Source organism: Cyclopterus lumpus, chromosome 4 (assembly GCF_009769545.1).
Source record: "Cyclopterus lumpus isolate fCycLum1 chromosome 4, fCycLum1.pri, whole genome shotgun sequence".
Taxonomy (NCBI): Eukaryota; Metazoa; Chordata; class Actinopteri; order Perciformes; family Cyclopteridae; genus Cyclopterus; species Cyclopterus lumpus.
The window spans coordinates 18,733,450-18,756,186 of NC_046969.1; the positions used below are offsets into that span (position 1 = coordinate 18,733,450).

The following is a 22,737-nucleotide window of genomic DNA, read 5'->3' on the forward strand; positions in this document are numbered from 1 at the left end:
ATCTGCTACCCTGAGGAGCCTCCCTTGTTCCAGGAGGGGCCTTGCACCTGCTGTGGCAGCTTGGGGCCTCCTGGGGGAGAGAACATTGAGGAGGCCCAGGAGAGGTGTGCCTGGTTCCAACATATCACTTTTGTTGAACAGCACCCCGACCCACCCCTCATCCCCCAAGACACATCCCAGTCTTGGCTGCAGCACCAGGCAAAGCCTCAACTGCTCCCACTTAATGTCTGCCACAGCACCTTTACGTCCTTGACAGTTTTCACCCTCAAGGCCTCCTCCCTGTCTGAGCAGCGATTCCCAGAGCGAGACTCGACTGAGAGAAAAACAAGCGCTGGATCCGCGTAACCTGCGACTTCTTCCCTCATGTCCCAACTCTAGTTTTAGACAACATAAATAGTTGGACATTTTAGGAAAATAACTTGACTGGCCATCAGCTTAGCATTAAGATGGGAAATATGAGAAAACAGCCCTCCAGGCCCTTTCTGAGATATTTGTATCACAAGTTCCTTTAGACCAGTGTGACGTCTTCAAATGATTTGTTTGAGTCAAAACAGTTCAAAATCCCCAAATATTTAATTGTGTATACTATGAAGCAGAGAAAAGAAGCAAATTCTAACATGCGAGGAGAAGCTGGGTCTCCCGACCGTGTGGCAACAATGCTTGATCAATAACTTAAACTGTTATCAAAATAATAATTGCTGATTTTTGTTGCAGCTCTAAAAACTAAAGTGTAAAATAGAGATTATGTGCCGGACTATTTCTTGACCCGGAGCAGAAACTTCCTGAAGTCTTTCTGCTCTTTGCAAAATCCGTGAAATGATGAATTGACCTTTTAACACATTAGTTTGAGTCCAGACTAAACAAACAAGATGATATGTGTTGGTTGGATTCCGTTAGCTTTTCCCCTTTGTCTCCGCTCTCCACGCTAAGCTAAATAAACTTGCTCCAGTTACAGGTATTAAACTCTCGGCTTTATGGTCAAGCAAGAGGCGGACAAGCTTTTCTTCTCAGTATTGAGCCACAAAGCCTCCTGTAGTACCAGCGACAGCCGGGCTCTCCAGTCCCGCCCGCTGGGAGATCATGAATCCCGGGAAGGGGAATAAGCAAAGAACCAAGAAATTAAACCTCTCAGCAGTAGCGCTACCTGGGCTCTGGACATCAAGGAGCTGAGCAGAATCCAGCAGGGAGATTGTTTCTTTCCCCGTGGACTCTTTCAACACCACGCGGCCCGACAAATAGGCTGGAAGGTTCAGTGCATTAACCCACATGGCTGCGAGTGATACAGCAATAGGGGGCCGCAGAGGATGACACACAAACACACACACACACACACACACACACACAGTTATGGCTGTTGGGTTTATCTGTGATCTGCGTCCTGGTGGATTTTCTCTACAAATCAACCGGGATCCTCAGCTGTCACATACGTGAAAGTGGTCCTTCTCTGTGCTTCAGCTACTTGAACATGCTCTCCGTCAGAGAGCTGCCACAACACTGGTGAACATGTGATGTGCCCCCACCACACGGAGGAAGAGCCAGAAACACAAGCACACAGACAGACAGAAACAGTCTCACACACACACGGGGAGGCGGGTCCTGGTGAGGGAAACTAACGGCAACATGAAAACAAAATGGCACTTCCACAGCACCTGTGTAGACAAGAGAGATTAAGAGATTGAGGCCGACACCGGTGCAACTGTGATGAGAAGACACAGACTTCGGTGGATACACGTTTCAATGTTTTAATACGAGTTTACCAATGCAAGTTGTGCCTCGTAAACTCTAATGCCGCTCTGTGAGTAAAGGTTAACTGCAGTAGAGTTGGTTTGATTTGCCGACAACATTTAACACTTTTGTGGGGGATAGAACAGTAAAAATAGATTTATTTCCATTATTGTCCCTGGTATTTTAACTCCACTAACCTTTAGCTGTACACCCAATTTCATTGTCTGACATTGACTGTAAATGATTAAGAAAAAAATGGAAGATTGAACCATAAAAGCAGTTTGTCAATAACAGGAAATCAAGGAGTTTATTGACTATGGAGATGTAAGTGTTCATGTTCATGTGACTGAGAGTAAAGATGGCGGCAGATCAGTTCTGTTTTCCATTAATCGGAGTGCGCGCGCACGTGTGTGTGTGTGGGTGTGTGTGTGCGTGTGTGAGATAGCGAGTCACAGTATAAGCTTAATAAGTGCAGCCGTTTACGCTCCCATTAGGTCATAAACATTACAGCACATTCTAAACAAGGAGAAAAAAAAGAAATGCCCTCTTTACCCTTGTGCTCCCTAAAGGAAGTACATGGAAAAAAAGAGAATGAAAGGAAAATCTCCTTCATCTCTGTAGGCAACCCAAATCCTCACTGTAGCTGCAGCCAAAAACTAAATTAAAAAGATTGGACTGTTGGAGTTTAACAGCCGGAGCGCTGTGCTGAGAAGGGACTGCTCTGCCGTTTGGAAGAATCCAACCAATTTAAAACAAACACACACACACACACACACACACACACTCGCACACACACACATTCCAGCTCAAATAGTAGCGGTGCAACATCAAATGATATACCTCGTTTCCAACTCCTAAATGATGATTTAAAAAAAAAATCTATTTACTAATGTCACAACAGTTTTTGGGATCCCGGGCTGAGAAACATCTCTTTGTTCACTGCTGTTTTTCTGTTACCCAAAGGTTTTTCTTATCTATGGCTTGTAACTGATCTATAAAGCAGTGGAAATGATTCCTTCGCCTTTAATAACCAGGAAGATACATTGAGATATTTTACTTAAAGTTTAAAAGACTATGGTAAAATACTCCCACACAAGTAAAAGCCCTGCATTCATAATTTTACTTAAGTACGGCAGAATGATCCTTGTCAGGGTATTATACAATATAACTAAATTATTATTATTATTATTGATGAATTACTGTGTAGCTGGTTTGAACTTCTTGGGTTAGTTTGGCTACTTAAATCTACACCAATGCATCAAATTCTATAAGCTACTCATATATCTGGATCGTCAAAGTCACGAGTAACTGTTTGGAAACACTCAATAAGAATACCTATAAAGACTCTTATTTCACAATGACACTGGATTCATTCAGCTCAATTTACAAGTGCAGTCAAGTACTATTTTCAGGGTGTCCCTGTGGGAAAGAGTGCAGGAAGGAACTCATTCAGATTCCCGGGGTCAGAGGTTAAAAGTGCCATTAATGGGCTCCACAGATCTAGAGGCATTTGCTGAATATAGGAACTCGTACTTAACACGTCCCAGACTCTGGAGTCTGTGTAGGAAACTGTTTGTTTCAGCTAATGGGACACAAGAACCACAACGAACACGAGAAACCACACCGCTGATGAAGTCACGCACCGTAGCTGCAGCCTCGGAGAGCCAATCATACGGCCACAGCATGAGCAAAGGCCTGAGAATGGAGGCGCAAACAGCTGTGATTTAACTGAGGGATGACGATCCTCTGCAGTGACACAACCTCATTTGGTCTCCTGGTGGCCTGCATACCTCAGCTTCCAGCAGGCAAAGTACCCCCCAGGGATCCTAAAATACACGGCAGGCTAGGCCTCGGCCCAGCCAGCCAGCCAGCCAGCCAGCCAGCCAGCCGCGAGGAGGGGCAGCAGCCGAGGAGAGAGGAAGGGCCAGGGGCAGCACTGCAAGCCTGGACAAGCTAGTCAGCTCAACAGTCAGACTGACAACAAAGCAGGAATGTTAACCTCCGACAAGCTTTGCCAGTGCGTCTGTCCACATGAAAAATCAGTTCCCAAGCAGTGATCCCCAAGTGTCAACAGGCTAAATCAAGTCACGTTAAGTCACTGTGCTTCCTCAGATCACTTCTAAATGGAGTGGTGGGGATAATTTAGGATCCTTGTTCAGGCCCTGAGGGTCATTGAGGCCGTTTGACTGTTCATATGTTAAGGATGTGACTGACACTCTCTGGCCACATGGAGTCACTGCAGCAGACAGTCAACACCAGAGGGCGCAGTTTGGTATTTCTATCATGAGGAAAAGTCATACAGGCTCCCAGTACATGCACAGGACAATTAATGGACATTTTAAAGTCTTTATACTTTCGTGAAATTACGCTCTTGTGAATGTATGCATAATTAAAAACAGCCACTCTGAATGCACGTGGTTACATCCATTTTAATGAGAACAAAATCGTACTTCAACATCAGTCGTCATCAGTTTTTTTTTTTTAATAAACCTCCAAAACATACAGATTCCTAAACAACAAACAGGACTGAGGACATAATGAGGAGTGGTGAACTAACATCTAACGGGAAAACACTCTACACCTCTTCAAGATGAATGTCTCCAAAACGTGAAGGTGAGAAATGAAATTGATGCTTGCAATCTGTTTTGCAATTTGTATTATTATTACATTTTAGGCAAACGCATTAACGCCCTTATATAGCATTCATAAGCACCATATAAACATTTAATGAATGGCTCATGACACTATATTGCACTTTAAACAGATAACGAACAAAAAGATAGTAAATATAATAATATCATGTCTTCATGGAAGTTAGAATTGTTGACAAACATATGCAAATATCCTCATAGCAACAGTATAGTGTTATAAAACATTTTATTAACATTTATATTGTGCTTATAAATGTCAACTAGGAGGCAGTTAAAGTCACGTTATAGCACACAAGTCAAATTTTTACATATTCAATTAAGTCAATATAGTGCTAAACCGTGGCTAACATACATTAGATGCCGGACGGTTTATGAACTCTTTAAGATGTATGCTTGTTCTATAAAAGATGATCTTGGCCGCACTCCGTGAAACAGTACATACACATATTGAGTGACTTGTAGCCTCCCTGATGAGGGGTTTAAAACGATTAAGGCGCAGCCTCTGCTGTCTGGCTATTAAGACTTATGTTGCTACTCGCAAAAACCCTCCAACAAGAAGCTCTTCACCTCCATTTATGTTCCATTTAAAAAGAAAAGAAAAAAGGTATACAGATGCTTCAAACCACATTTTTTAACTTCCATCAGGTCGTTTAGTCTCAAAAGTGCAAATGTTTCGATTGTTTTGGTTCTGACCACTACGAATCTGCATCTCACACACACACACACACACACACACACACACACACAGACGGGCTGTGCAGATCTATGAGGCCTATGTAGTTACTTCTCTGTAAACACAGGAGGACGTCGCGCTAAGAGTTCGAGATCGCAGACGGTCATCATCGAAGTCTGGGGAAGATTCTGATGAAGAGGATCATGCTGATGAAGCTGAAGGAGACCAGGATGAGCATCAGCCACAGCAACCAGTTGACGGACTTCTTGGTGTGCTGCTCCAGCCGCTCCGACTCCGTCTTCAGCTTGTCAAAGTTCATGTCTGCCTGACGCATGGACTGACTCAGAGTCTGGGAGGGAAAGGAACACACAACTGATGTAAACATACAGATAAACGCTGAGCACTCGCGCCTACAACTCAGCTTTCGTATTCAGACACTATTAGATTTTATGGTAACAGAAGTAGAAAATTATACAGAATAAACTTCCAAACTACATCTACTGCATGTCAAACACCATATCCCACAGATTACAAATCTCACATATTAAAACAGAGACGAAAATGTAACATTAATCTTAGAATGGGTCTCTTTAATAAAAACCACAACAGCCATTCCCCATGCAGTCACATGCCTCCTCTTGCCTTAATCGAAGAGCTTTGCCTATTGGTGAGCGTGATGTATAAACACGGGCGTGGTTTCCACTTTTTCAAACATTCTGATTTGACGAAGATCCACGTAGGATCATTCATACATTTTGGAGGCAAGGAGTAGTGTGCATGCGTTACCCTTTTACTTACTGATGCTATTCTGAGAGACTTGCCATTATTTGATGTGCGCATAATTAATCGTCTTATTTCTCACTCAAGTCAGCCAGTCAAATAAATGTAGAACAAAGTGCATCAACGCCAGTTCCTCATTGGCTAACTGTGACCACCGGCTCATCACACAGTGGGCGTTAACAATTCATTGAATAACGAGCGAAGGAGTTCAAGTATCTCGGGGTCTTGTTCACGAGTGAGGGTAAGGTGGAGCGGGAGATCGATAGGCGGATCGGTGCGGCTGCAGCAGTAAAACAGGCGCTGTTCCGGTCCGTCTTAGTGAAGAGGGAGCTGAGCCGGAAGGCAAAGCTCTCCATTTACTGGTCGGTCTACGTTCCAACCCTCACCTATGGTCACGAACTCTGGGTCGTGACCGAAAGAACGAGATCTCGGATACAAGCGGCCGAAATGAGCTTCCTCCGTAGGGTGGCCGGGCTCAGCCTTAGAGATAGGGTAAGGAGCTCGGACATCAGGGGGGAGCTTGGAGTCGAGTCGCTGCTCCTTCGTGTCGAAAGGAGTCAGCTGAGGTGGTTCGGGCATCTAGTTAGGATGCCTCCTGGACGCCTCCCATTAGAGGTTTTCCGGGCACGTCCAACTGGTAGGAGGCCCCGGGGAAGACCGAGGACACGCTGGAGGGATTATATCTCCCGGCTGGCCTTGGAACGCCTCGGGATCCCCCAGAATGAGCTGGAAAGTGCTGCGGGTGAGAGGAAAGCCTGGGTCGGCCTGCTGAACCTGCTGCCACCGCGACCCGACCCCGGATAAGCGGGTGATAATGGATGGATGGATGGATGAATAGTACGACTACTCCCATAAACAAATGTAATCCATGTCTCTGATGAACGCAGGTCTACAAATGAAACGTCAGCGAAAACAGACAGGGTGACATATTACTGTATTAAAGCTTTTTCTAAGAAATTATTTTGGCTGTTGCGAGGTTTACATCTCATTAACCCTGATGTGGTAAATTCAGTCCGATGAAGCAGTCACCTGGTTGTCCTGTTTGATGATGTTCTGTGCGGCCAGAGTGTTGTTCTTCAGGTTTCGGGCCAGGTTGAGCATGTCATCGGCCAGTTTCTCCTGCAGGTTGTGGTGGTGGTGCAGGACGGCCTCCAGCTCGGCAGCAGACTGACGCTCATCCAGAGGAAGACCTCTGCACAAGGCAAGACACCATTTAGATTTCACTGGCGGCACAGGCACTACTACGGTTGCCATCTTGTAAAAGTATTAAGCAGCGAGGAGTGATTTACGATCAACAGATCTGGAAATGAGCTTTTCAGAAGCTACCATTGTTTGTTAGTCTTAAATTAATAAATAAAAAAATTAAAATAAAAAACAGTATACGTGCAACTTACCTCCTGTTTCGCAGGTCTGTTTCCGACGTGCCTATGGAAAGGAAAGGGGAACGTCATCTTTCTAGAATATTACTCTCAAATCAGATGATAGAAGTATAATTGTTTAGTCAAGATACTAAATTCAAGATACTTTGGAATCTGAAAAGATATTTCTTACCTTTGCCTGACAGTCCCTGTCATGACAAAAAAAAGAAGACAATTTATTTATTTAACTGAATGGGGCCCTTTAATATTTGTTTTCTCACTCTAGTTTTTCTACCAAACCTTTAAGTATTTCATTTGAAGGCTAAAATACTGTCCAGCCAAGGGGTGAAATGTCCAACTTTTAAATTGCAAATGGAGTACTAGATGAAGGTGGAATCAGTAGTGAGCAAAACAATGCGGACGTCATCCATCAGCTGTCCACAGTGTGTACATCTCAGGAGTGAACCATTATATCTTGACTAATCAGGAGTCTACATCTCAACCTACCGTGCCGAGCAGCTCGTCCCTCATCTCTCCTGTACACCGGGCCTTCGTCTGCATGTGGACAGTTTTTGAGACGGGCATCCTCTCATTGGCTATTGTGGGTGTTCGCCCAGGGGCGAGGAACTGGTTGGCCAAAGCCTTTTCCGTTGGTGAAGACTGAACGAGAACATTAGAGAGGTGAGATCAGAAAAGAGTCTCAACAGGAAATGTACAATTCATGTTTTTTCAATTTTGTGAGGTATACAGCTCATATAACAAATAAGTAAATACAGAAAATGTTTTAAACACACAAATACCCAAGTGACCAAAACACATTCAGCATATAATCTAGAAAATGGCAACAATTTTGAAAATGCTATGGACTGGCGGCCTGTCCAGGGTGTCCCCTGCCTTCGCCCTATGTCAGCTGGGATAGGCTCCAGCGCCCCCGCGACCCTAATGAGGATAAGCGGTATTGAAAATGGATGGATGGATGTTTGTAAAATATTGTCACTGACCAGTTTCTCTGCCTGAAGAAGTCCTTTCAGAAAATCTACTTTCCTTGAATATTCAGTCAGTATTTCTACAGTTGGTTTGCTTTAACAACAACAAAAAGAAGTTGTTATTTACATGTGTTACACATTAACAATAATAAAAGCAACATTAAGAAACACCAGAGAGACAGTACCTCAGGCTTTTCCTCAGAGCCACCAGCATCTCCTCCAGGGCTCCAACATACTAGAGGACAGAAAACAAAAAAGCAGTGATTGTATATCGGTGACATCTGTTTGTATGATTATGAGTGAACTTTGATGCCAGGGTCACCAGTAGATACACTAAGCCAACACCATACAGCATAATACAAAAGCCCTGCAATAAATCTAACCTCATTAAAAGGTTATGGTTATATTATCAGTTGTTTTTTGGAACTGTTTGAGGAGATGATTTAACTGTATGTTCATTATGGAGGCTGTAGTTTGCATGATTAATTGAGTCGACTCTTATTGATATAAATAGTGTGGACAAAGGAAACGCCTCTTGTAAATCAATACATTTCAACAGCATCACAAACTGCAGCTCCACAATGTTAACGTAGAGTGTAACCAACACCTCGCTGTCAGTTTCCACTAACCCGGAACACTATAACCTTCATAAAGAGAGCACGTGCTGCAGGACCTCATTCGTGTGACAAGTGGACTGCAAACTTAAACCGGAATAAGAAGTCGTGGGCCGGGTGATATTAACGCATTAACGGTCATTGACCCAGTAACAACTGAAATACCACAGCGACGTTAGCTAACGTTAGCAGCCTGCAAGTCAACTGCAACGCGAGCTCAACGTGTCCGCTGTGTAACGCGAGTCGGAGAGGTGAACGCCGCAGAAAGGTGGCCGACTATCACAAGCAGTCAGAGGGCTCAGTGGCGACGTGGCTAACACACTCGGCGGCTCGGCGCTGCAGCGCACAACAACAACAACAGTCACGCTAACTTCAAACGTGAGCGGCTGAAGGTCAGCGCGGACCGACACGAGGACCCCAGTGGTGACATCGTCTTACCTTTTCTAGCCTCCATTCGGTTTCCGCTCGTTTCTCAGAAGCTATAGATTCACAGCGGGACAACAAACGGATAAAATTGATTTCTAATCTTGAAGCCATGTTTGCAGCTGACGCAGCGTCGCATCATTACGACGTCATCAGCTCAGCGACGAGCGTCGCGGTGAAGCGTCCAACCCCGGAGTACGGTCTAAGGTCCAACCAGCAATATTCACAACATATTATTTTGTATTCATATTTAGTCCAACAGGTGTATCTTGCGTTTTAACCGTTGATATGATTCCCAATGAAATAGTTACATGTATAAATACATGTTTCCTCTTAAACGCTTAATTTAGTCTCATTTTCTGAGCCACCAAACCTTTGAATAAAGGTGAAGTCAATAAAAACCAAAACAAATACATATTTTTTGCTAATATTACCTGTATCATTTATCTAGTATGAAAACTAATTTGAGTAGACTTGCCATATCTCCCGTTTATATATTTTTAATATGGATAATTTACACTCATCCATTTCTGATGATTAATATGATCATCTTTATGGGCGAATATCATCTGTATTATAGCAATTGGAGAAAGCCTTACTTTTGCTTGGTTTATAATGATTTCACTTATTTTTCTCATCTCTTAAAGATTTATGCAGAATATTTATCCTTGATGCTTTGTTTACTTTTATTCTGATGACGTTGAATCATTTTATAAATTTTTCATAATAGGTCTTCATATTTATTCTCTGCAAGATGTATGTTCTTAAAAATGTGTCCAATAAAAGAGGGAAAATCATCTGATTGAGACTAATAAGAAAGAGGCCTGAGAGATTTATGCCATTCATGGTTTGTGCTCAGAGCAGATGTCTTTTTTAAACTTCTGCCACCAAGACTGTAATCTCTGTTGGCGAGGGAGAACATGAATAATTTGGGATACCTGTGACAAATAATGTATGCTAAAAAGTCCATTTGCAAACCGAACTTTTAACCACACCACTAACTTTAATAAAAACTAAATTCCTTTTTTAAATTTATATTTCTTTTTAAACAGAGTAATGCTTAATGATTGACCGTAGGTCATATTTTTTAGCTTTTATTCGCCTTTAGTGACTTGTATTAAAGTGATATCAGGGCCTGAGAGTTCACTGTTATATACTGCAAACTTTAGACACCTTACATTAACCTATTAGGTAGGTCATATATTTCATGTCATTTGCATGTATTAAGAACTAACATAATTACTATTAACAGTCCAATCTAAATTATAATACAATACAAATTTGTTATAATCCTTTCCCGTTAACCCTGAAAGGCACTGTCATCGTGTGTGCTTCCAAACATTTCTTTCAATTTTAAAAAAGGTGCATTCATTTCCCCTTGTGGATAAAAGCAACATGTAGACACTTTTCTTTGCTTCTCCATCAGGTCATAGGAAATTCAAAACCATGTAGTGATTCATGCAGAAAATAAAACATATGATCTTGAACAAACTCCTTTAAGTGTCCTGTTAAAACACAGCTCTCTACTTACCTTTGAGACGACTTATGGTTTATCAAGTTACCGCTGCAGATTCACCAGGTTGACGTTAACATTTAAAAACAGCCAAACCCAAGTTTAAGTCTGGGTTTGGCTGTTTTAACAGAACGTATCCAATCCCCCCCCTCCTCTTTAGACAGAGATCGAGCTGTTTGAAGAAGAAAAAAACTGCCAGATTGAAGAACACTCAGGTGCTGCTCAGAAGCTTAAGTATACAAATGAAAGAACATTAATTAATTTATAATTCATTTGTGAATGTGCATCACGTTCTGTATTGTCATTCTTGTTTTTCTTCCAAATTCTGGTGTTCACAAGAAAAGTGTGCGTCCGTCAACCCTTGATGGAAGAGACTTATTTATGGAGAGTTCATTAACACACAGCAGCCGATGTCACAAGCATCACGTTCTGTATTGTCATGTTAATACTAATAATCATTACAGCTCACGTCATTCAGTCCCAACCACACACTCTCTGTTACACTTTACACATCAGGACATCTTCCTCATAATCCAGACAAACATCATTCAAACAGTCAGAGAGGAACATTAGTATTAGGTTGAAAAATGTGCTTCGGCATAACCTGGTACTTATGGGACTGTTTACTTTGATTGGCAGGTACGAACCGGCTGAGTGAAGCCAAGTTCATTTCAGAAAAGGGGGAAAGGTGAGTTCAAGGACTTGGAGCTTTAAAGACATCGTGGCACAGCTTGTTGCATCATGGCTGGGTTTGTGTTTTTGCGGTTTCAAAAGATAAAAGTGGCGTGTGCTGCTCCCATTTCCCTTCGCTATGTGAGAAAATGACTTCTTATCTGGGGTTTATTGTCCTGTAGATGGAAAGATAATGTTTCAAACATGTCGTGTGTGGGTTCAGTACAATAAACACAAAAGGAACCCTCTCTTCATAACCCTCCCTCCCTCCCGTTGTGAGCACTGTCTGTAACATGACATGAGAAAATAGTTTTTGTCAACTTTCTGTACAATACCAAGGCACTAGCTAACATGCATGTTTCGCCCATTAAGAGAACTAAGAAATGAAAAGTGCGACTGGAACCTGCAATATCTCCTTGAATTAGCACAAATAAGTAAAAAAATCAACAGGAGAAAGTAAACTAAATTGCTGGTCCATCATTATGAGGCTACAGAAAACACAGCCTCTGTCCCAACTCAACAGTAACCACAATATATTAAAATGATAGAAAAGGTGCTCGGCAACATCTTGTCCAGTTATTTTTTACTATCATCGCAGACAAGACTTCAGACATATTTGCAGTTCCTTGATTAGTTCTCATTGACGACAGCGACTGGAAAAGCCTCGATTTTGTGTCACTCAGATCCTCTGTGGGTACTGCACATCTCATCGTGTGCAGGTTATGTTCCTCTACTGTGATTCTGGATTCTCATCCTCTCCTGGCTCTCTACAATCCATCATTGTCATCCGTGGCTTGTTGAAGGTTGTTGCCTCTAATCCTCTTCACTTGTCTATCTTTTCTGTTCTGCCTTGGTCAGACGCCATCGTCTATAAAAGGTATGTCTGGGTCAGAAAAGCGTCTCTGGCCCTTTGTGGCTTGAGTGTCGGCGTGCTGGTGCTGAGGAGAGGGTGTTATCATGGAGGAGGAGGAGGAGGAAGTGGAGGGTGGGCAGGAGGACAAATGCAACAACAGGTCACACTCAGGGCTGTCGATGTAGAGGGACTGGGTGCTGTCTTTACGGCGGCCTGGGTGCTCTCTTCTCCTGACCAAGTACTTTAATGTGCGGTTTTCACGAGGGGTATAATTCTGAGTTGGTTTTGAGGCAGCAGACTGGGCGAGGACGCCGTGCGGGAGCTTAACTGTGCCTGGGATGATGGGGTTGCGGCGTTGCAGCAGATTCCTGATGGACACTGAGGAGGAGTCAGAGGCTGAAGAAATGCCGCTGGACACAGAGGACGTGGAGCTAGCAGGGGTGAGGCTCAGCAGAGAGACGTGTCCACCGGGAACTTTAGGTCTCTGGGCTAGGTCTGGTGGTTTGGGTGGACAAACTGGCTTGTATCTCTTCAGCTGGGGGCCACCTCGACCTGGCAGAAAGAGAAAGAGAGAGAGAGAGAGAGAGAGAGGACAGAGGAAGAGTTGAGAAAGTGGAAGATAAACATGATTTTCTAATATCACACAATAATCTTGAGGGGGCGAAGAGCAATGGAAGAGCATGCAACCATGTTATCTACCAACAATGATGTTTGGTGAGGCACAAATAGGCAAACATCTGCTTGGACACGTTGTGTCGAATGTTCAATTGATTAATTTAGGTTTAAGTTTGAGCATGCTTCTGTGCCACACATGCATAATCATGCATACATGGGTGTGCAGATGTTTGCACACAAACACGCACACACACACACACACACACACACACACACACACACACACACACACACACAAAAACACGGTTGCTGTTCCTCCAACCTGCTTGGTTACAGAGCAGACGTCACTGCCCCATTCACCATCACTGGTCCAGACCTGCACCACAAAAAACAGGTCTGGTCTGGTCAGAAACCCACAGGTGAGTTAGTGAAACAGGTAGAAGGAAGGACCAGACTGTAAATACTGACCTTCAGGCTCTGAGCCGTGAACAGAAGAGCGCTGCTGCTCGTCCAAAAGGCTCTCGGAGCTCAGCGAGGCCTCGGAGTCAAAGTTCTCCTGGTCTGAACCCGTCTGCTCCATCTCTGGCAGTCTGCAGGCCAGATCCTCTCTGTGGAGAAACCGATGACAAGGACGTCAGAGAGATGAGAGCATGCAGAAGGACGCTGCACCATGCTTAACAAAGAAACAATACAGAAAGAATCCTCACTTCTCCTGTTTGATGGACTTGATGCGCTCCATCAGATTGTTCTCAGCCTCCGTGTCCGAGTCCAGAGGCTCGTTCTCAGGGACCACGCTGAGATCAGAACTCACTTTCTCATGCACCTGCAGAACACAGAACATGACACGCTCATACCTCAACCAACTCAACAATGTCCATTATGTAATTATCATATAAATTGAAATCATTCATAGAATAATTACACAATACATATAAATGGCCACAAAGTGCACATAACCGTTGACCCAAAATCTGAAACTTTGTTAGTGAGGAAAAGAGAAGAGGGCAGATTAATGCATCTGCATATAACTCCTGCAGCACATTTGTGAAACACAATCACTAAAATGCTGTGATACAATAGAAGCCAGTAAACAATTTAAAAACAGAGGCGTTTACATACGTACAGGATGCAAAAAGTTTGTTGGAGCTATGCTAAAAGTTAAAAGACACATCTTCACAATACAGAAACCACTCAACAACAAATATAACATGACTTTGAGAACGTTATAGTCTCAAAACAAGACAAGGGAATAGCACAACAAAATAAAAATGCATTATGCATGAACCATCAAGCTTTGCGAGTCACAATGTTGTCAGGCGATTGTCTTCCATTAGGACAACAACAAAAGTATCATCGCGAAACCAACCCGGAACCATCTTGTCCTCTCATAAAGAGAACAAGAATAACAAACAGCAACATGCAAACTACTACCAGTTAGTAAGGAAGAATAAAAAAAGAAAGAAGTTGAATAAAACAGCCAGAGCATCACCCACACCTAACATGCCATGCACAGGTGCCTTCTACATGGCACACTACTACACACTACAACTGCTAGGTCTACTGTACTAGGAGAGCTCGATGATACATACCACCACTCCTTTGTAAGGAGCTGAGAACCTGAGAGGTAAATGCCAGTAGTGCTAAAGAAAGACAAGGAACATTGGCCATGTTACCCATGTAATTCCTTGACACCCAGGCACAAGCCTGAGCAACAATCTAAAACTGTATGTCGTTGCCATGGTATTGAGAGACCACGTTAAATCAAACAGAGGTGATCCAGAGTGACACAGGGTTTGTTCCTCACCGTGTTCTGCCTCTTGAGTTTAAGCTGGTTAACTGCTAGAGCCTCCGCGAACTCCAGCTGCTCGATCTCTTCCATCTTCTCATTGTAGCGTCTGATCTGCTCGTTGATGATCATCTCTATGCACCTACAGGGGGAGGAACGGGATGTCAGACCGTATTTGTGTGGAATTACAGCTGTAATAACTTCTTAACGATGCACGACAGAATGAAGGATTCATTTAAAAAATTGTGGAAATGGAAATACACAGATTTATTTATTTTTTCTTACGTGGTGGTCTTGGCAACATCCTTCATGCTAAGCAGCGGGTCAGCACTATCTGGGCAGCGCAGGACACATGGGGCAAAAACTATGGCCAATGAGTTCGAAGACATGCGGTTGTGAGCCTCCTCTTTACACACCCTGCAACAGAATTCATTAGGTATTAGCATTTCATCTAGTTGCACATACATACTGTATAATAAGTGGCGACTTAACCGAGGTAAAGTGAATATGTTTGTGATGAGTGACAAAACGAAAAGACAATCTATTGAAGGTGTTTTGTCATGTTCACATTAAAATAGACACGACCCCCATGAGAGGAATCCTACCTGACGAGGTGGAAGACGAGTCTCTCCAATGTGTTGAAGTTTGCCATAGGAAGCTCTTCCAGCCCTTTGTATACAGCATGAAGCTGCTCCTGCTTCTCTGGCAGTTCTAGACGAGAAAACACATCATGAATCAAACCCCATAAAATACAATGAACACTTACAGCTCTCATTATATTTTTGAAAATGCCTAATTTCAGTTTTAATCATGACTGATGAATGTTTTTCAACTTAAATACTTCAATCTTAGTTTCATGTAATTATTGGCTATTGTTACATTGTAACACTGTCATAAACAACTTAAACAGTCTACAACCCAGCAGCACATGAGGAAAACGCACAGTACACAGTTGGTCTATTGGAAAATGCTGCCCCCTGGTGGGGAATGTCCTCCTCACCCACTGTATGCAGGAAGTCACTGTAATGAATGAAGGTCATGAGTGGGTCTGGCAGCTCCCTCAACCACTGTTTCACTAGGCCCGTCACTGTGTGGATGGGATAGTCTTCGAGGCAGACCAGGTGGGGGTCTAAACACATCACCAACATAACAGAAAATTCAATACAGGAGCCATGACAAATTATTTATCAGTTATAAATGTCAAATAGAAGGAGTTTAACCGGTCTCTAGTCGCTGGTGCAGCTCTTTCATGCGATTGGCAGAGCCAGACTTGCGGTAGATACCCTCGGTGTAGAGGCCGTGCATCTCCACGTGCTCCAGCATCATCTCCAGCACTATGGGTACTGGGTTCTTATCGCTGACCAGGTGACACACGCGCACACCGAAGTGCAGACCGCCAGACTCCTCGTCACTCTGTGGATTCAAACAGGCAGCAACAGACGGTAAAATGTCTACTAATCCACAATCTATCTTTAACATCCACGGAAATCATACACTCTTTATTCAGTAATCTGACAATTAATTTATTAATTATGATTAAGTTTAAGGAAGTTGGTGAAACCCTGTTATTTGTTAGAATGTTATCATGTACAATATAGAGGGCCAAGGTCCCCCAAGGCCCTGCCCCACTTCTCAGTGTGCTGCTGTTCCACCAGCTGTCTTTGACAGTCATAGAAGGTTACTTTCATCTTTTGTCTTTCTGAACATACCTTAAATATGATAGGTAATATGTTTGTCTGCATAGGCATCCATTTTAAACCCTGTTGTTATTTTAACAAATATATAAGACTGCTTGTTAAAATGAGGTGCTTTAATTTAACAAGCCAGTACTGTAATAGTCAGTGATAAAGTCTGCCATGTTTCAGACTTGCAAATATGCTTGAGCCTCGTGGAACAGAAACAACTCCCAACCTTTATATATCATAAGCACATCATTAATCCAAACCTATAATGTCTAATAAAGACCTACCTTTTTGACACAGAAGGTGGAGCAGTCAGTGACTATTTTGCAGAGGCATTTCTTGTGACACACCATTTTACAATCTGTAAGACATGATTAAAAAAAAGGACTTGTTTATTTACGTTATACTGCAAGATTTATTGTTAATATTGAAACAGGAATAAAACATAATAAGAAAGAGAGTTTTGATTGTTAACTCACAGCTGCACATGTATGCCTTCTCCATGCCCCAGATGTAAGAACTACACTGGTCACATGACTGCATAATGTTGACCTGATAGTTGACGAAAACATGATCCAAGGGGCTCTCCATCTAACAAGACAGACGGTCACTCAATTAGAAATCATTACTGAATAAATTAAAATGGATATACAAATTTAGGTGAAATGGAACTTTTAACTGCGTACTTACACTTTTATCTTTTTTCCTCCTCTTCTTCCTCGCTTTAGGAGGCTGAAAAACACAGAGAGAGCATAATCATGAATACATAACTTTTTCACATTTGGACTAATTAAACGGAATGATAATGAATTGTTGTGTTTTCACCTTTGCAGGCTCAGCCTCCTCCTTTTTCATCTCTCCTCTGATGAAGCCATCCAGAACCGATTGGAAGAGATTGACCACGAGCTGGACTTCTCCTTTCTGCTGGTCGCCCGCCAGGTGGATCACTTTGTTCTGGTAGCCCGTCATCAGACCTTTGTAGCCAATGGTGGGTTTCTGGTAAAGTACAGGGGACATGACATAAAATGAGGAAGAGTGGAGGACGGTGAGGAAGAACTCGGATCAGTACATATTATGAGCGTGTTATGCTCCTGTAGACAAACTCACTGGGAGAGAATACATGGCTTTGATAGTGTCTCTGAACTGCATGGTGGATGTTACAAAGATCGCCTCTGTGGCTGACAACGACTTCCCCCTGGAGCGGAAATCATTGACCTATGAGGGAACACAAACAAAAAAGTGTTTTGTGAGTAAATAAATAAGTAATAAAAGTAGGTAATAAAATGACCTCTTGCATTAGGTGAACATCTTTTTGATTTTCACTCACCTGGTTGCCCAGAAACTCATCGAGGTGCTGCAGCTCGTTGGCGTTGGTAATTTCCCGATCCAGCGAGGCGTTCCACTGCTCAGAGACCCGAGTGGCACGACTGATCTTTATGGTGGGGTTACGGCCTAAACCTTTACCAGCACGGTCCCCTTGTGGCTGGGAAAGAGGCCGAGAGGGATGTCCAGACGTTGGGGCTGAAAGGAAGGGATTATACTTATCATCACAATGTAATGTCTATTGCAGGCAGGTGAATGAAACATACGTAAGAATAATTATAATAATAATAATGCATTTAATTTATATAGCGCTTTTCGTGGTACTCAAAGACACTTTACATAACATAAGACGTAGGCTACTTCTCTTTTCTAAAACCGAGCTGAACCCTCTAATGCAGAATGTAAAGTACGTATGATTATCATGGAGGAAACTAAACCCAGAATAAAGTTATTCTGTTTGCACTCAGCGTAGTCCTGCACGGGTCAGTATTATCTCAGAAAGCAAGCACAGGATAAGCTAAGGCCTGAGAAAATGTGTGATAATACACCTGTGTTTTCTTTCCATTTCTCACTTCATGAGGTGGATCAAAGTCCAGCCGTTTGTACTGGGTGATAAAAGTGCAAAATGTGGTCTCATAACAACTCAAATAACTCAAAATAATAGCAGAATTACTCTCCTGTTTACCAGCTTTGGGAAAGTGGCACTCAAAAAAAAAAAAAAGGACTTAAAAAGGAATTAGGTTCATATCCCTGCTCTAGTAAATCCTATAATTCTTTGTATTAATTACCTTCCCCTGCTGTTGGCCTCTCGTTGAGAATCTGAGCAAGTGTCAGGTCTCCGTTGTCGGGAGTCTGGGCCTCCTTATGAGGACGTTTTTTCAAAATCTTGCTGAAGAAACCACCTGACCTGCGGGGACACAGGAAAAAAGGAAGCTCTAAAACATATTCACAAATATTGTTAAACAAAACTGTTGTGTGAATCTAACATGTGGGATCAAGGCAAGAGATTTCTCAGTGTGGATTCACAATGTCTGTAACTCCCTAGAAGATGTCCAATTTTTAAAACGACCATAAAAACGGAATTATCCTGAAAGAGTCCGTTTCTTAAGTGCCACATGTTCAGGTCTGCTCCAGCCCTGTCACCATAGCAGCAACACAAATTAAAACAAAGCGGTCAACCCGATGCCTGCGACTGATAAAACTCTGGCCTCATGACTGGGCTGAATGTTTATTTCTGGCAAATAAAGCCATTTAGAGTTAATTCAATTATTATGAATTTCTGGCTTTGAATGTGCAACCACAGAACGAGCTGGGAATGCCTGGACAAGTCAAAGAGTTTTACCGGGAACAATCGGACTCTAGCTAACATTGCAATGGGTTAAGATTAAACAGAGAGATTTCCTGTTACGGTTTAATTTGAATTTATTTGTCTCTGCACTGAAACACTAGAGCTTCCATCTTTACTGATACTATAAACAAATTGTCCTATTGGACACATTGTCCTCTGCTTCCCTCATCTCAAATCGCCTTTTTCACATTCAATAGCGACCCTGCTGTATCCCATCACCCGACCACTTGTATAAAAGGACAGTCCAGTGCAGTTCAGTACCTGTCTGGTGTGGATGGGATGGAGGGTGCCGAGTCTTGGTGACCAGAACCATCTTGGTGTTTCCTTCGCATGGAGCTTCCCTTTGAGCCATCGGCATGACCATCTGAGGGGGAAATCATCTGCAGAACAGAAAACTATTTACAAGAGATGCAATATATGCATAATAACTGGACCAGAGTCTGTCTAGGACAGACTTTAAGATTGTAAAATGTCATTAACAAAAGTTTATTATTTAAAATACCTCTCTGGCTGACAAAGCCCCAGCACCTTCAAATCCTGGAGACAAACTGTCAACTGATGAGAAGGCTGTTTCACTCCTGCAGAAGGAAAATTAAATCAATATATTAATTTCTGTTACCGACCACTTGGGTGTTTCCTAACCACATAAACATTATTCTGGAGAAGATAAACCTCCCTCTCTTTTCTTATTAAAAAGATTTAATATAAAAAAGAAGAACAATGTTTTTAGAAAGACGCTACTTATGACCAGAACAGAAGACGTACAGGGGTTGCTTTTTCTTCCTTTCCTCCCTGTGAGGTGGAGGAGGGCTGGTGCCGTCAGCGTATTCTCCATTACTCCTCCTCCCCTTCCACTTCTCCGGCTTCTCCTTAATCGCCCCGGCACGGCGTTGCAGGTGTGTTGCTCCGCCACCATCACCTAAACCGTTTCTGTCAGGAAACTGGTCAGCGGTGTGCAAGGGTAACGAAGAGGGACGAACAGGACCGGCATAAGGAGGAGACGGTTTTTCCTCCTTCTTCTCGCCTTTGTCTTCTTTCATTTTCCAAGCCACAAAGGTGTACTGGTCCAGCTCCTTGCTGTCCGCCCGCTCTTTTAGCTTCGAGGGCTCCTGGCTTTTGCTCTTGGGCGGGGATGTTTGATCCTTGCCGCTTGCTGAGGTGGAGGAAGAGGAGGCGGCTCGCTCAGTCTCTCTCTGGTTGTGCTCCAGCCCTCTTCGTCTCCTCTGCTCTCTCTTCTCCTGGCTTCTGGATGAACCGCCCCTGCTAATAGCTGGAGCGTGTACTGCCTTTTCAGTGGAAGGTGCGGAGGTATTGCTGGGAGCCTCACCTGGAGATGTGGGTGTAAGTGCGTTGGAGGTGTCCCCACCAAAGGGCAGTTTTGAACCCGAGTGTCCTAAATCCTCATTATCTTCTTTCTCGTCCAGCTGAGTTCCAGCCTCAGCCAGAGTACCGTTGGTCTCCAAATCCAATTCCTCATCTTCCTCCTCCAGCTCTTCATCCTTGCCTTGTTCCTCCTCTGTATATGAGCTTGTATTAACCTCACCATCCCCCTCTCCTCTTTCCTCCTCTGCCTCCTGGACAGGGAGGATGTCATCCAGCATCTCCTCTGTGACCAGCTCGATATCCGGATCCTCTCTTGTTTGAGGCTCACTTGCCAGTCTTTTCCCCATCTCTTCTGTCTTGTTCTGTGCTTCCTGCGCTTTTCTGACGGCCTCTTCTTCCTCTGCTCTCCTCCTCGCTTCATCCTCATCTGCCTTTCTCCTTGCAGCTTCTTCTTCCTCCATCCTCCTTTCTTCCTCCTCATCTGCTCTTCTCCTTGCCTCCTCCTCTTCTTCCCTCTTCCTTCTTTCCTCTTCTTCTGCCCTCTTCAGAGCTTCTTTTTCTTCCTCCTCCTTTCTCTGTATGTCCTCACGCATGGAGTGGCACCTGTAATAGAGAAAACGTCAACGTGACAGCCCACAAAAATTGCATCTGCTGTCCATCTGGGGTCCAGTTGACTTGTTCTGAACGGTTACCTTCTGCGTGCCGAGTGTCCTCTAACCAGGGCTTGTATTTTGGTAGCGCCTTGTCTTTGGCGATGGTACTCTGATCTCTGTCTGTGCCCTCTCCACACAGACTGGATCAGAGCGGCTGCCCGTCGCCTGCGCTCCTCTTCGCAGTACCTGCGCCATGAATGCTAAGCAGGACAGAGATCAGAGTCATTTGTCTCCTAAATATCAAAATGGGAACACTACATACAAAATGAATAAAACCGATAAATCTAGTGTTTACCTGAATCAAGATGGCTGCTTGTCTCATGTCCAGAAACTCTTTCCTCTGCAGGCGACCTCTGAACCAGCGCTGGAGGAAGATGATCTTATGCATTACATCCTTGTGGAGCGTGTCCTGCAGCTGCTGTCGCTCCAGCTCCTTTAGGAACACCTGAACAGAGACACACCAGAATGTACATGCGCCGAAGGGAACAGGTACAAACACAGACAAAAAGGGGGCTTATAAAGTGTACTGAAAGAATACAACTCTGAAGCAATGATAAGAGTTTAGTGGTGTACCTTAGTTTTGCCTATCTGGTACGTGGTGGGGTCCAAGCCCATCTTCTTCTCAAGCAGCGCTGAGATGTCCTCTTTAGAGGCAGCTGCATTCTTTGGCAGCAACACTCTGAACTGCTCTATGAACTCCTGCAAGAACAAGACAACAAAGATATTACAAATTATAAATAAATAAACTTGTGGTTCAAAACCTCAAGGAGGAACTTTACTGTACCTGGAATGTGTACTTGGCTCCGTAGCCTGACCTCCTAATGCGAACTGTTTCCAGCATTCCTGTGTATCGCAGCTGCTGAACCACCAAGGCCTCGTTCAGATACATCTCCTTCTGCTCGTATGCAAGGACACACGAAGCATAAACTCTTACGATTTAGATATCCATATTTACCAAACAAACAACTGTCATCATATCTTTTTGATTTCAGTTTTAAAAAGGGTAATTATGCAAAAGAGCAAAGAAGTTATTTTCACAGAAGTTTATGAAATGTGATTACACTGCAGTTAACACTAATCATTTCTACTTATAATGTCTTTATGCTAAAATAAAACTTCAGTATTCATTAAGAGACCAAGGATTTGAGCAGAATATATTAAAAAGGACACATTACAAATGAACAATAACAAAAGTCTTACCTTCTCAGCATTAGAGCGGATGCACCGAATGAAGAAAGGCTCTGCTCTGTTCAGAGTCTCCAAGAGTTTTGTCAGAGAGGTCTGAGGGAAACAAAGAAAGGGGTTTGGTGAATGTCCAGGACTGCTGCTGGAGGGTGCGCTTGTTTATGTGTGTAACATGCATACTGCTGTAGGTGATGTTACCTGGAACTGGGCACTGATGCTGGGGGGCTTCTTCTTCTTGTGCAGGTGGAGCAGTGACTTGGTGGTGCGATCTTGCAGCGTCAGGCTCACAATGAACTTCAGAGAGCGAGAATCCAGCAAACTCTGCACAGCAGTCATAAAATAAATTGATTCACTACTTAAACACAATCAATATAATTGTAATGCAATGATGATGAACTGATGAAAATCACACCAATCAACGTTAACAGTATAGTCTCCTCATCCACCCCTAAAATTGGGGTCTTCAGTCATTACTCAGGTTTACCTTGGGGATGACCTGCCTCTGTTTGGCGTTCTTGTTTTTCCTGTGAAAAAAGGGAGAAAGAAGATGCAGAGTGAGTTAGAGGGACTGCAG

At 43.3% G+C, this 22,737-nt stretch overlaps 2 protein-coding genes across 7 annotated transcripts in view; both read right to left on the reverse strand.

The window, feature by feature from the left end:
- Positions 1–4,148: 4,148 nt before the first annotated feature.
- On the reverse strand, positions 4,149–9,349 carry use1 (unconventional SNARE in the ER 1 homolog (S. cerevisiae)). The gene is made up of 8 exons (XM_034531728.1): positions 9,226–9,349; positions 8,359–8,408; positions 8,189–8,267; positions 7,695–7,847; positions 7,381–7,396; positions 7,224–7,254; positions 6,859–7,021; positions 4,149–5,398 (listed from the first exon to the last, which is right to left on the reverse strand). The coding sequence occupies exons 1-8, from the start codon at positions 9,322–9,324 to the stop codon at positions 5,216–5,218; spliced, it is 774 nt and encodes a 257-aa protein (XP_034387619.1). The 5' UTR covers positions 9,325–9,349; the 3' UTR covers positions 4,149–5,215.
- Positions 9,350–11,136: 1,787 nt separating this feature from the next.
- Positions 11,137–22,737, reverse strand: part of LOC117729189 (unconventional myosin-IXb) — a 50,732-nt gene continuing 39,131 nt past the window's right edge. For 4 of the 6 annotated variants that reach the window (XM_034530031.1, XM_034530029.1, XM_034530030.1 and 1 more), the window contains 26 exons: positions 22,648–22,687; positions 22,362–22,484; positions 22,179–22,259; positions 21,763–21,873; positions 21,552–21,677; positions 21,274–21,423; positions 21,018–21,178; positions 19,768–20,928; positions 19,505–19,580; positions 19,264–19,382; positions 18,443–18,561; positions 17,659–17,852; positions 17,439–17,546; positions 17,157–17,327; positions 17,022–17,063; positions 16,811–16,922; positions 16,619–16,692; positions 15,870–16,062; positions 15,650–15,778; positions 15,255–15,360; positions 14,935–15,066; positions 14,668–14,791; positions 14,453–14,503; positions 13,571–13,686; positions 13,332–13,471; positions 11,137–12,800 (listed from right to left, as the gene is read on the reverse strand). In XM_034530031.1, the coding sequence (XP_034385922.1) occupies positions 12,250–12,800; positions 13,332–13,471; positions 13,571–13,686; positions 14,453–14,503; positions 14,668–14,791; positions 14,935–15,066; positions 15,255–15,360; positions 15,650–15,778; positions 15,870–16,062; positions 16,619–16,692; positions 16,811–16,922; positions 17,022–17,063; positions 17,157–17,327; positions 17,439–17,546; positions 17,659–17,852; positions 18,443–18,561; positions 19,264–19,382; positions 19,505–19,580; positions 19,768–20,928; positions 21,018–21,178; positions 21,274–21,423; positions 21,552–21,677; positions 21,763–21,873; positions 22,179–22,259; positions 22,362–22,484; positions 22,648–22,687 (4,510 nt within the window). In that variant the 3' untranslated portion in view covers positions 11,137–12,249. Of the gene's footprint in view, positions 12,801–13,185; positions 13,240–13,331; positions 13,472–13,570; positions 13,687–14,452; positions 14,504–14,667; positions 14,792–14,934; positions 15,067–15,254; positions 15,361–15,649; positions 15,779–15,869; positions 16,063–16,618; positions 16,693–16,810; positions 16,923–17,021; positions 17,064–17,156; positions 17,328–17,438; positions 17,547–17,658; positions 17,853–18,442; positions 18,562–19,263; positions 19,383–19,504; positions 19,581–19,767; positions 20,929–21,017; positions 21,179–21,273; positions 21,424–21,551; positions 21,678–21,762; positions 21,874–22,178; positions 22,260–22,361; positions 22,485–22,647; positions 22,688–22,737 lie in introns of all 6 variants that reach the window. The other 2 variants (XM_034530032.1, XM_034530028.1) reach the window with 2 other exon arrangements.